The following is a 13,735-nucleotide window of genomic DNA, read 5'->3' as shown; positions in this document are numbered from 1 at the left end:
GAGCACATATTATTAGTAATGTATCATAGACATCACACTAACTCACCATAATGGAGTTTAACCACAAACGGATGGTTGACGTCTGCCAGGATGTCTCTCTCCATTTTAGTTCTCACACGATCCCTCACTGTGATGAGAACAATTTTACACGGGTTTTGAGGAAATATCTGGCCACAGCTATCAAAGTCAACTTGAGCATGAAAACATTTTTTGCTGCAAGCGAATGAAGCATCAACAGATTGAACTTAGCGGAAGTCTGAAGCAGAAGTTCATCAGATAGCATATGTTTGTAGGAAGTGTTGTTATCAGCTCTCATTAGATCTGTGAAGGCTCTCTTTTTAGGAACGGAGATGGCTACTGAGAGATGGCTACTGAGATTTTAGTGAACTGTCACCTGAACCTAAAACCTCAGGTTTGTAAGCATGGTGGGATTCCTGTCATTGGGGTGCACAGTAAAAAAAACAACAGGAAGTAGGTGTACCCGCAGAGGAGTTACCGTTAATCTGTGACCTCACTGACACAAATTCAGATTCAGAGTCGAAGGAATATGCCAAAAAAATGCCAAAATATTGTGTATTGTGACGCTGCAAGGTCTGACAATAGTATATGAAAATATGGTAAATTCAAATGGTAAATTCATGACTGGTGTAATTCTCAGGGTTGGTATCTGTGGTTACACAAAGACTGGGAGTGACACAAGAGTAATGAAAGAAAAACAGGCCAGGAGAACAATGCGAAACGAAAGCAGCTGTTGTTGCAGCGCTGTTTATGTTAGTAAAGGAAGCTTGTGTGGTTTGTGGTGTGTGTGTGTGTTTGAGTGTGTTTACACTGATGCTGTACCTTTGAGTGTGGCCTTTCTCAGGACCTTCATGGCATAGAGCTGATTACTGTCAGGAGGGGTTACCTTTCGTACCAAAAACACCTGTGCACACACAAACACAAAACATGTTTTCAATCTACAGTGTTATTAAACTGTTGTGCTGAACGTTCACTGAAAGCAATTCAGGTTAGGTCAGTTTTTAAAGTGATAGTTCATCCAAAAATGAAAATTCTGTTATTAATTACTCACCCTCATGTCATTCCAAGCCCGTGAGACCTTCATTCAACTTCAGAACAAAAATTAGGATATTTTTTATGAAATCTGAGAGCTTTCTGACTCTGCAAAGACCGCAACGCAACTGACAAGTTCAAGGCCCAGAATGATAGGAAGGAGTCAGACATCGTTAAAATAGTGCATGTGACATCAGTGGTTCAACCGTAATTTTATGAAGCTATGAGAATACGTTTTATGCCCAAATAAAACAAAAATAACAACTTCATTCAACAATTTGTTCTCTTCTGTGTCAGTCTCCACTGCGCGTTCATGAGAGTACCATTTTGAATGAAGACATTTTTTTTTTTTATTTGTGCATAAAAAGTATTCTCGTAGCTTCATAACATTACGCTTGAACCACTGGTGTCACATGGACTATTTTAACAATGTCCTTACTACCTTTCTGGGCCTTGAACGTTGTAGTTGTGTTGCTGTCTATGTAGGCTCAGAAAGCTCTCGGATTTCATCAAAAATTATTATCTTAATTTTTGTTCTGAAGATGAACGAAAGTCTTAGGGGTGTGGACAACATGAGGGTGAGTAATTAATGACAGAATTTTCATTTTTGGGTAACCTATCCATTTAAAGGCACTGGGAGATTTACTGCTATTAAAATAATCTAAAAACCCATAAAAATATTTTCTTTTATTCACAATAAAGGAACTGCTTCATTTTTATTTTATGAAATAATTAACTTCCCACAGAAAGTTGTATTGAATTGAATGACAGGAAGAGAACTTGACTGAATTGTAATTCAAAGACATTCAAAGCCAGTAAGTGTAAATATTCACAATGTACAAGTCATTACTAAATGTTGTCATGTTTAATTAGCAAAAAGGTCCTTAAATGCCTTGCCATTGAGATTAAGTACCGTTCAGGATGGAATATCTTTCCAGGCAAATTAGAACGTTCTGTAAATGAGATGCTCCATTTTTTTTAATACCATTCAAACGTTTTGGATCAGTAAGATTGTTTAATGTTTTCAAACAAGTTTCTTATTCTCACCAGTGCTGCATTTACTAAGATATTATGAAATATTACTAAATATTATTACAATTTAATAAAAAGTTTTATTTAAAATTTTTGATTATTAAATGTAATTTATTTTTGGAATGGCAAATCTGAATTTTCAGCAGCCATTACTCCAGTCTTCAATATTATGATCCTTCAGAAATCATTCTAATATGCTTGATATAGAAATCTTGTATAACATTGTAAAAGTCTTCAATGTCACTTTAATTCATCCTTGCTGAATAAAAATATTTATTTCTTCTTCTTTTTTTAATTCTTACTGACCCCAAACCTTCAATCAGTAGTAGGGCCGTGCAATTACGTGAAGGAGATTTACTACTAATCACAGAACTGGCTTTAGTGACAAGATGCGAATGACAATTGCATGCGATTAATTGCACAGCCCTAATCAGTAGTGAATATAAATCAATTAAAATGAAACAAATTTCAACAAAAATTATGATAAGCATTTGATTGCTTTGATTGGAAACATTGATTATTAAATCAAAATACATAATACAAAACAATTCTACATCCTGAAATTCAAATTTGTTACTGTCTGCTACATTAATTTAAAATCATCAAATGAAATGGAATTTTCCATTTAATTCTTAATGATGATACAAGCAAGGGGTGTGCTGGTGGATTGCAGACTCCAAATTCATTAATGTTTGCTCTGGTCCAGAGCATTAAAACCATGGTTAACCCTCTGAACATCATTACAAAATCACCATTAACTAGTCTTTGCTTAACAGCTCTTACAGTACAAGAGGAACACACATCGAAGTCAACAAACACAAGACGTCTATGAATTATTATTTTTTTTGTTAACAACCGTTTATTGAATTTTCTTCTGGGAACAGTAGTATAAAACAAAAAAAGATGTCTATGAATTTTAAAGTTTGTGCATATGAGAGTCTCTTTACCTTTCCAAAGGAGCCCTGCCCCAGCACTTTAAGCAGCTCGAACTGTGAGGGGTCTGCCTTCTCCGCCCCCTCCTTAACAACATGTGTGATGTTGATCTCCTTGATGTCACCATCTTCCTACAACACAAAGAGACAGAGATGGATGTCAACCACAGCTTCTGACAGGGAAGTTGGCATAAAACACATACAGAGTACACAACCGACTGTTCAGGAAGACGAGCTTGATTATTAAAGCTCAAAGCTGGCTTAAGTGGACATAATCTCCAATGCTGGAGTTCAATAAACGATAAGCCATTTTCTTTAATCATTTCACAGTAACTGCTTATCATGTACAGTATACGTCACTGACTGGTGTTCGCTATTTCAAAATTGAATCAATACCACTGACAAATATCTCCTGTGACCTAAATAACATTATAAGATCTGAATTAGGCTCGGAGGGGGATTTGGTTTTAAAGCGCCACCTATAGGAGATGAAGCTTATTAAAAACTACATATATAGCTATATAATAATTATATCAGGGATTTTGTCAAAGATCAGTTGCATGTGTGTACATTGAATTGAAGCTGCAACTTCTGAGCTATCATCCAAGACCATTAAGATACCACCACCACTAGTTATTCAATAGTTATTTTGCAAGTTTCAGCGGCAAGTGTGCAGTTGAGATGAGAAGCTCATGCGATTTAAAGCTACATAGAAGAACACTTTAAACAGTTCAGATTAGAGAGTGTGATGACTAGTAGTTTATCCATCATTAAAGCTGATAGAAAGCATGTAGGCTCTTGCTGAAAGTGTTATGTGTCACATTTCCCCTGTGACTCGAGAGAAAGACAGAAGGGGTAAACATGTTTAGGAGGAAATGGTTAATGGTCGAATCAAAATTAAACTCTGAATTCTGAGAACACGGTACAATAAAAGCACACAAACACTTCTCACCAACATATCAAACGCAGATAGTCTAATATTAGACTAATATCAGATCTTCTTAGACACAATCTCCAATTCTGACTAACCGACCAACAAAATCATCCCTGGAATGGAAACAATACCAATACGTCAATAAATAAATCGTTTAAAGGGATAGTTCAACCTAAAATTGCAATTAATTACAATTCTGTCATCATTTACATCCTGAAGTTGTTCCGAACTTTTATGGCTTTATTCTTTGGAACACAAAAGTCAATGGTCACCAAAACTTAGTTCCCAGCATATTTCAAAACAACTTATGCTCTACAGAAGAAGTCATACACGTTTGAATGACATATGGGTGAGGAAATAATGATAGAACTTTCATTTTTGGCTGATCTGTCACCTAGTTCAGATGCAAAAGCCTCTAAGTGCCATCTGAAATTTTCTTCTAAAATGAGCATTTTTATCAGGCTCCTATATTTATGTTCAGTTATTTCACTTTAATTGCATAGAAAAGGACCTATACATTGCCATTAGAATACATTTCCTGAACCTAAACATAGGAGCCTGATAAAAATGCTAATTTTAGATGAAAATTTCAGATGGCACTTAGAGGCTTTTGCATCTGAACTCTTCACACATATACATATACTGATCCGAAGACAGTCAGAAACAAATTAAGTCTACTGTACATGCCTGGGTGGATGTTACGAATTCAGTTTATGTTCACCAACTTTTCTGCAGATGAAAATCAAGGCCCTGAGCTCAGATTAATTAATTGATTTCTTTGTGGTTAAAAAAAACAAAATCACGAATTATGATTATGACACATTATTAATCTCATTACTTTGTAATATTAATTATTCACTTCATCTCATTACTTTGTAATATCACAATTATTTACTTTAAAAGCCTCTCAGTTTCATCAGAGTCTGAACTGCATTTATTTTTAGGTGGCAATTTGTTGCAGTTTTAATGCCAAACACAAGTCAGCTGAAGTTCAAGAAGGAGGATTTCAGCATTTGACAGGTTTTAGGGTGTTGCTAACACTTGTATCAAAAAAAGAGAAACAAACAGTGTCACAGAGAAACACATATCATAGCTGTTCTCCCGCAAATGTACCACATGAAAGACACTGATGACTTGTTTTAAGGACGACAAAATTCAAGCAAAATTCAAGCGGCAAACTAAATCTGACTTGTAAAATGACATTCTAAGCAATTAATTAAAAGACAAATTGTTAACATATACATACAACCAGTGTGGCCCTATTCAACTAAACAAACATAACATATAGTCTCAAAATATAACCATCCTAGCAACAAACAACAAACAGCAACTCCTCTAAAAAACAATGCCACTATACTCTGTGTGTGTGTGTGTGTGTGTGTGTGTGTGTGTGTGTGTGTGTGTACTGACCGTCCACGTCGTATATTCATCGGTTAAAGCCGCACTAGACTGAGCCGAGTTTGTGGTGCTGTTAGTCTCCTCTCTGGACTGAGTGGCATTTGCTAAAGCCTTACTGTGCTGCCTCTTGAACAGGTAGAGACTCAATAACTGACTGACTTTAAACTTCCTCTTCTCTTTCTCCATCTCTTCATCCCTCCTCTAGCCAGGGCATTCCACTGTTACCCCCATCCGCCTGCTGTCGGGGCAGCCATGGACAACAAAACTCATCCCAGAGAAGGAGTGAGCAGAGTCTGGCAGTGTTTGTGGAGTCAGGGTGTGTGCTCTGCCCTATTTGACAACTACAGTGAGGCATGCAGGAAGAGGAAGGAAGAGACCAAGACCTGAAAACAGAACTGGTGAGAGAGAAAAAAACACAGCGAGAGAGAGAGAGAGGGAGGAAGGGAGGATGTGACATAGTAATGTGTGACAGATGGGCTAATAAAGATAGATAGAAGAAAGAAAAATATAATTATTTTATTATATATTAAGAGGATTTTTAAAAAGAAAGAAAGAACCCTGACCAGTCCAGCCTGGTATTACAAGTGGAATTCATAATCAAAGAAACAACAAACACTCAAGAAAGCTATTAAAGGTCAATTTTAGGCATGTCCCAGTGCTCCTCTTCCTCTACTGTAAATCCTGTTAGAACCCAAGCTGAGAGACATTGCGACAGAGCTTAAAGAGGAAAGCAGGTGGGAGCAGAAAGCTCAGAAATCTTACCTTCACATTGAAATCAGCAAACTCTTTCTCTACCCAGGTGATCTGTGACTTGTACTGCTAATGTGGGGTCGGGGAGGAAGAAGCGAACAAAGAGAGAATCAAACTAAGAACAAAATGAATGTTTTCTTTACACTATCACTCCTGCGCACTGATGAAGCACCTAAGAATTCAAGAAGTTTAAAGTCAATTCTAAAGTCAATAAAAGCTTTGTGTGAGAAACAAGACTGAAATTTACAGTGCTATTCAATGGTAATCTTCCTCTTCAGTGGGTAGAATGTTTTTAAAATGTTACAATTCAATTGGACTAAGACAACTTTGTTCAGACAATCTCAGACCGATTGTTTTAGTGCAGATTTTAGCACGAGTACTGAGCTCATATATTATAAACAAACCCAACTAAGGGAGAAAACATGCCTCTGGATCTGAAATAATAGGCTTAAATGCTCCAAATGAGCATGGTGTAAAAACACCTTAAGCCAGTGAGTTGAACTTGAGAACCAGATCAGTTAGATTCGCAAACTGGATTGTGAAATTGGTTTATTTAAAAGATTCCAATGCATTTACATTTAGTCATTTAGCAGATGCTTTTATCCAAAGCGACTTACAAATGAGGACAATAAAGAGAAAGATTCATTTACAATGAAACTTCACATCCAGATTAAATTTCGGACCATTGCTTCAGAAGACTTTTAATATAGTGAGTCGTATGGACCTTGTTGCACTATAAAACAGTGACCGACACAATCTTGATGGTAAATAAATGATAGCATTTTCATTTTTCATGTGAACTATCCCTTTAATTGCTGTAGTAACAAACTTAATTTAGTTGTTCAGTGTTGAAACAAAAACACCGTATCAGTCGAAACTTCCTGTTACAGCGGAGGTTGAGAGAAACTTCTCTAATATTCCTTCTGCAGTCACACTTGCATTCACCGATGACCTTTAACACGCAACACTGTGTAATAGAACTGTGTAACTCTATATAAAACTACTTATTTTATCTGTCACTTTACTTTCATTCTGCTTCAAAATGACCAATACCACAACACAAACGCCAAGAGGCAAAACATATGCACAAACAGCACTTCCGCTGTCATTATTTTGTAATGAGCACATCTATCTCTGTAAGCTCTCCATTACGTACAGCTGAACTAAAAAGACTCATGTTTCTGATAGAAATTTTAACTGGACAATTAATAATTGATATAAGAAACTGAAAGAGAAAACATACAGGATTTAACACCAAATAAATTTTTCGCAATGCTGAACAACCCACAAAGATACAGCCTGCAGCTTTCTGCATCGTAAACCAGACGTTTCCTGTTTCAGAAATGCTCAAACCAGTTCGGTCACACAGAAAAGTCATAGCGAAACAGCTTACAAATGAGGGACGTGCCCACAAAAAACTTGTTGTAAAAACCTCTATTAGAATTTTAAACAAGAAAAACAAGTGCAAATCAACAAGTCACAAAATAGAGGATAACGCCCCATCTGGACCTCTCATTCCTAACCACATCAGAACAGAGTGTGTTTCCTGTAGCTCTCATCTCTCATCCTAAACAAACCCCTCTACCCCTCTTCTCTCGATTCCCTCGGGTGAAGGACAAATACACTTGCCTGCTGCATGCGTGGCTTGGTGCGGAAGATATGCCTCCACATCTCCACCCTGACCCATGTCACTAAGGACAGAGGCTTCAGCGAGGGCTGTCCGTCACAGGGCTCTGTGTCTCTCACACACACACACACAGACCTATTGAGTCATTAGAAATGGGGAAATGCCGAAAAATGCAAGGGATAGATGGGTGATGTGTATTTATGTGAGAGGCCTGGGTAGGAAATGGTGAAACTTTAGATAAAAACCACATGTCAACCCGAGTCACTCAATTCCTTTCTTGGTATTGACACATACGTGTTTCCACACTTCGATGGCTTTAGCTGCGGAAGAACGAGCTCAAGCATATAGGTGTCATTTACCGTGCGGATATGCGCCCACCGATTTTTGCTCACCACTTGCGTAATCTACTAGCATCTGCAATTGTTGAGGGGTTTTAATGTAGTTTCATTTAGTATTATAAGAAGCTAATGAGAAGCTAATGTTTTAATGGTGCTGTTGTCATCAAGTGGTGGAAAGTAAAAACGATGACCTCATATTTCCAGTAAAAAATGTTATCACTACACCAACTATTGATATTTAGTATTTATTAGCTTATCTATTTGGGTTCTTGTATTTGAGTTAGCATTGCCAACACTAAAATCACGGTTACGACTTCCTAAGAATGCACTGTAATTCATTATGCATAGAAAAATATCCCAAGTGAAGAATCCTAGAACTACTGGTGGCATATTTGGCAATAAAGTTATCAAATAAAATTTGAATTGGTCAGGAAGAATAATTGTTCAATGAAATCGTGCAGGTTCAATTTTGTTAACCTTAGTTTATGCATTGGGTATCGAACTACAGTAATGATGAACAACACTTTTATACAGGATTTATAAATCTGGGTTAATATTCCTTTCTGCAAATGCCAATGAATTGATAAGAATTACCATTATTGACCATGACTTAATAACGAACAATATAGTATATTTATAAATTAATATAAAGCTACACTGTTTAAAAATTTGGGGTTGGTAATATTTTGTTTTTTATGTTTTTGAATTCTGTCTCTTATGCTCATCAAGGCTTTTCACAATGCAGTACAAACCGTAATATTTGTGAAATACTATTAAAATGTAAAAAATATACTTTATATGCTATATATACACAATTTAAAATGGAATTTATTCCTGTGATGGCAAAGCAGAATTTTTAGCCGCCTTCAGTATCATACAATCCTTTAAAAATCATTCTAATACATGTAGCCTATCACAGTTGAAAACAGCTGCTTAATATTTTTGCAGAAACTGATGCTTTTTCAGGATTCTTTGATGAATAGAAAATTCAAAAGAACATAAGTATTTTAATAGAAATATTTTGTAGCATTAGAAACACATTTAACATTGATCATTTTAATGAGTCTTTGCTAAATAAAAGTAGCCTATTCATTTCCCAAACTTTTGAAGGACAGTGTAGATTATGTAAAAAATGTTCACTGTTAGTTTGATACATAAATCATTACAATGATTTGAAACTTACAGTAAAACTTTTTTAAAATATGTGCTCAATCTAATTAATATTTATGACCCTTTACCAGCATACTGACTTCCTCACTCACTAAAAAACAAAATGATTCCCGTGGTCAAGCTGTCCCCACAGCTTCAGCCTAACAACACACCCAGACACCTTTCACTACTCAGCCTCCAAAACCATCTGAATGCAAGATGCAACAGTCACAGGCTGTCACAACTCCGCGTGTGTTGCTAAGCAGCGAGCGCTGCGGAGTCTCGTCGCGTCTCTTTGTGTGGCCACCTGTTGCACTGGATTTACAGAACTGCGCATTCCGAACAAAGACACGCGTGCAGCTGCTGTGTGAGCGGAAGCAATGTGCATCGGTCACGCCAATCAGCTGGAAAAGGGCTCGAAGAGGCTTAAGAATTAATTGACAAACATGAAGTGGGGAATAACTGTTTGAGTCTCTTTGATCAGTGAAAGGTGTTTATGAATATGTATGCCACCCTCATTAACTGAGCTAATAAACATGAGATTCTAATGAGCAGAGAATAGTCTGGCTGGGCTGGTGGTAAGTGGCTGAGCACTTCATAGTGTAAGAGTCTCTGAGAGGGACGCATTTGTTTTGGAGTCTCTTAATTTGGAAGCAGTGAATGGGTGCCAATGCAGTGCAGTAACTGGCCACCAGAGGGCAGCGTAGGTTTGTGTAGAAGAGTGAATATCAAAATGCTTTATATAAAATAGGGCAATGCAAACACCCTAAAAAAGAAAGAAGAAAAGAAAAGTTAAATATGCACTGCGCTTTCTTTCAGAATTTGCACTGTGACATCCAACAACAGCACAATTCAAACAGACACGTTTGTACAGTGGTGCTTGCCATAGACTTCTATTGTTTTTATACTGACATAATATTTTCTATCCAATAAACCTAAACCTAGTCCCTCACGGAAACCTTTCTGCATTTATATTTTCAGATAAACACCATTTAGTATTTTTAATCATTTATTTTCCTCGTAGGGACTGCTGGCTGGTCCTACATTTAGTTTCCACAATACAGGCAAATCTTGACCACACACAAATACTGTCCAAACACAAATAACGTGAGTGTACTTATTTCAGAAAGCCTTATAAGTAACATTGCCAAGTTTTTATTAGAGCAATTTATTTCCTATCAGGGATACACCAATTTGATTCAGTATCGCTGCTTAAAGGGGAATGGTTATTATCTGATCTAAACCTCAGCCTTGAGCAAATTCAGTCTGAACAAGCATCTGTAACCTGACGAGCAGCTCTTTCAGTAAATCTTATTACTGTCAGAGACTCTATCGAACACTAGACTTTCCATCAGAGATCAGCGTGTACCTTCAGAGCTTCAGATATACACAAGTGTGACGTTCTGCACGCGCACACCCAAATTTTCTTAAAAATCATTAAAAGATGAACATTATTATTATTAAGATTTCATCTGTCCACTGAAAAACCTTCTTCCGCCAAAAGTGTAAAGTGCTGAGAATCAAACAAGCCGTATAGTTGCTCTAAACACACTGGGGAGGTTCCTGTTATCAAATTCCGATTCCTGTTTCCTGTTATTCTGTGATTCCGGTTGCTTTCCCACACAAACACCAGCGCTTGCGGTACAAGGCTGTTGTATCACATTATTAAACTACATTAATCACAGTGACTCCCCTGTCTGAATTTGATTCTCTTGACTTCTGTTTCTGCGGTGTTCATCGTAAAATCTCACTAGTTCAAATTCCCATCGCATGTAACAGTACATTAAACATCTTCTGCCTGGCTGTGATTATGAGACACCATACCTTAGTTTCATTTTCAGTGTGGACAGAAATTGCTTGTCGCACTGCGCCTGGTTAGGACACAGAGTGACGATTCACCAGCTGTACAGGGTAGAAAAAAAACTTGTCACATTTCATCTGGGCTTGCAGATGAAACAGACTGAAAGTCAAACAAAATGTTATTCAGGACAACAAAACTCAATATTAGGGCTGCAACTAACGATTATTTTAATAATCGATTAATCTGTCGATTATTTTTTCGATTAATCGATGAATCGGATTTAAAAAAAGAAAAAGAAAAGCATTCATTTCCAACCCTTTATTCAAAAACAGAACTAAAATCTTTAGAAAGTGCACCAACATGTTGCTCCTTGAACATCCCTGAGCTGTTATAATAATAATAAAATAAAATAAAATGGACTAACACAAAAACATACACATGTATGCTTTACATCTGCCAAATATATAGACTTTTGGGGTGCAAAAATTAAATAATTTAACAACACTGCGTCGTTAGCGTTGGTATTGTATCAGACACTTGCACTTAACATTATATGAAAATCAAGCTCAAATGGAGTTAACAATGTTTTGACCAGAGAATGACGGAGATGGAGTGTTTTGTCTGTCATTAGAACGGCTGTAACTGTTATCTGAAGCAGCAAGTGCATTATGCTTTCATCAACTTTTACAGGTTATATAACTTTGATTGTAGCTATATGGGCGCTTAGTTTTTCTTGTTGTTTAATACACTTGGCCAAAATCTCAAATTAAGCGCTTATGCACATAATGCACAGGATATTTAAAACGTATATAGACAGCAAATAACTAATTCTTCTCCACTCTTCAAACACACAAAAACATTATCCTTTACTGACATAGTGTTTGAGTAAAGAAAACGCTGTACTATTCAAACACCAATTATTTATTCACCCTTGCATTGCGAAAAAGCAGAGATCTCATCTTCTCCAGGCTGTGCGCGGCGCGTCAATCTGAACGGAGGCGGGTGAAGTTACGAGGTCTCGCTGAGAGCTCGATGATCCAATGGCGTTACAGTTTTACTGACAAGTTATTTTAATGCTTATCATTGGTTTACTATTTTTAAAACTCTCTGATTTAAAATAATAAAACGAATTATAAGCGACTCAAGTTTGGATAATTTTTCACAGCACCTGACTGGGCTAGGGTATGGCAACTGCCATACTCTGCCATACGCAAACGCCGCCCCTGCTCCCACACCTTGGATGACTTGGGTCGCACGGATTTCTCTGCCTCCGCCATGTATCTTTCCTCTACCTCCGCTCGTTTTTTTTTGTTTTTTTTTACTTTTTTTTTTTTTTTTATGAGGCGCCAAACTCTGCTACCATCCGTGCGAGAGAGACCGAGTGTGTTCACTCCGCTCCACGCTCAACTAAAGTTTTTTTTTTTTAATAATCAAACGTCTCGCGTCGCGCGACACAACGAATCGATTATGAAATTCGTTGCCAACGCTTTTAGTAATAGATTTTTATCGATTTAATCGATTCGTTGTTGCAGCCCTACTCAATATAACAACAACAACAACAACAACAACAAAAAGTATGAATCACTTCATTTCGATTGTGTGATGTAAAAAATAAAATACTTCTGAGTGAGGTTCATATTTCTTGATGGTGGCATGACGTCTGTCTTACAACCCCCCCCCCCCCCCACCCGCAAAAAAAAAGTGGCAGCATCCATGCAAATCAGATGAATGTGATAACTGGAAAGCACAGATGAACCTAACCTTAATGCTTAAGTGAACAGCCTGTCTGACACAGAATACTGAAACATAATAAATGCAAAACGTTGTTAAAATGCAAATAAATTCAGGGAGTTCGGAGTGAGTCACGTCAAGTCTGGAAGGGCTAAATATATGCCGTTTCTAACAGGAGAAGAGAGGAAAGGCTGATTACTCGATTAGGAACTGTGTACCTAAAAAAGTACCAAATATTCAAGATTGGAGGGAAACTGAATATGCCATGGAATAATCATATCAGTGAACCACTGATCTAAATATTGGTGGGGACCAGCGCCCTTAATGTCTACATTGGTTACAACATATATGTATCATTCTGCTCTATGTAAGTGCTCTGTGAATGTGCAGTTATTCATAATGGAGAAAAAAATTTGTCTAATTATCAGATTAGAATGATATTTGAACAAATTCATAATTGAGTAACAGACACCCTGTTTAACCTCATTGATTTGGGCACCATTTTCTCATTTTAAATTCAAACTTTCAGCCTTGATCAGCATCACATTATACTATATTTTTTCAGGTCAAAGGTAAGTTCACATCCCCTATGAGATCCTAACACGATCAAGGCTCAGAATTGTAGCAAGGAGATCGTTAAAATAATCCATGTGACATAAGTGATTCAACCGTAATTTTACGAAGCTACTAGAATACTTTGTGCGCAAAGAAAACAAAAATAATGACTTTATTCAACAATTTGTGTTCTCCACGTCACCCTTTAGAGCCATTTTGGAGAGTTTCACATAGGTAACCAACGAATGCTGTTCTGTGACAGCAGCACCATACGCGGATACACTGTTTACATTGTTTCCGCTTGGATCTGAATGTAAACAACGTATCCGAGTACATACGTTGTTTATGTATGTGATACTCTGGTGCTATAGGGTGACGTGCAGGAGACGAATTGTTGAATAAAGTCGTTATTTTTGTATAACGTAATGATATAACAAT

At 37.0% G+C, this 13,735-nt stretch overlaps 1 protein-coding gene across 5 annotated transcripts in view; it reads right to left on the bottom strand.

Moving 5' to 3' along the window:
* Positions 1–13,735, bottom strand: part of rps6ka1 (ribosomal protein S6 kinase a, polypeptide 1) — a 67,538-nt gene that overhangs the window by 14,969 nt on the left and 38,834 nt on the right. The window contains exons 1-5 of one of the 5 annotated variants that reach the window (XM_058749040.1): positions 7,726–7,879; positions 6,109–6,165; positions 3,030–3,146; positions 841–922; positions 47–127 (exon numbers count right to left, since the gene is read on the bottom strand). In XM_058749040.1, coding sequence (XP_058605023.1) covers positions 47–127; positions 841–922; positions 3,030–3,146; positions 6,109–6,165; positions 7,726–7,767 — 379 coding nt within the window. In that variant the 5' untranslated portion in view covers positions 7,768–7,879. Of the gene's footprint in view, positions 1–46; positions 128–840; positions 923–3,029; positions 3,147–5,358; positions 5,719–6,108; positions 6,166–7,725; positions 7,880–13,735 lie in introns of those variants that run through there. The other 4 variants (XM_058749038.1, XM_058749037.1, XM_058749036.1 and 1 more) reach the window with 4 other exon arrangements.

The sequence above is a fragment of the Onychostoma macrolepis genome, chromosome 17 (assembly GCF_012432095.1).
Source record: "Onychostoma macrolepis isolate SWU-2019 chromosome 17, ASM1243209v1, whole genome shotgun sequence".
NCBI lineage: Eukaryota > Metazoa > Chordata > Actinopteri > Cypriniformes > Cyprinidae > Onychostoma > Onychostoma macrolepis.
This window is presented reverse-complemented; position numbering and strand designations above follow the sequence as displayed.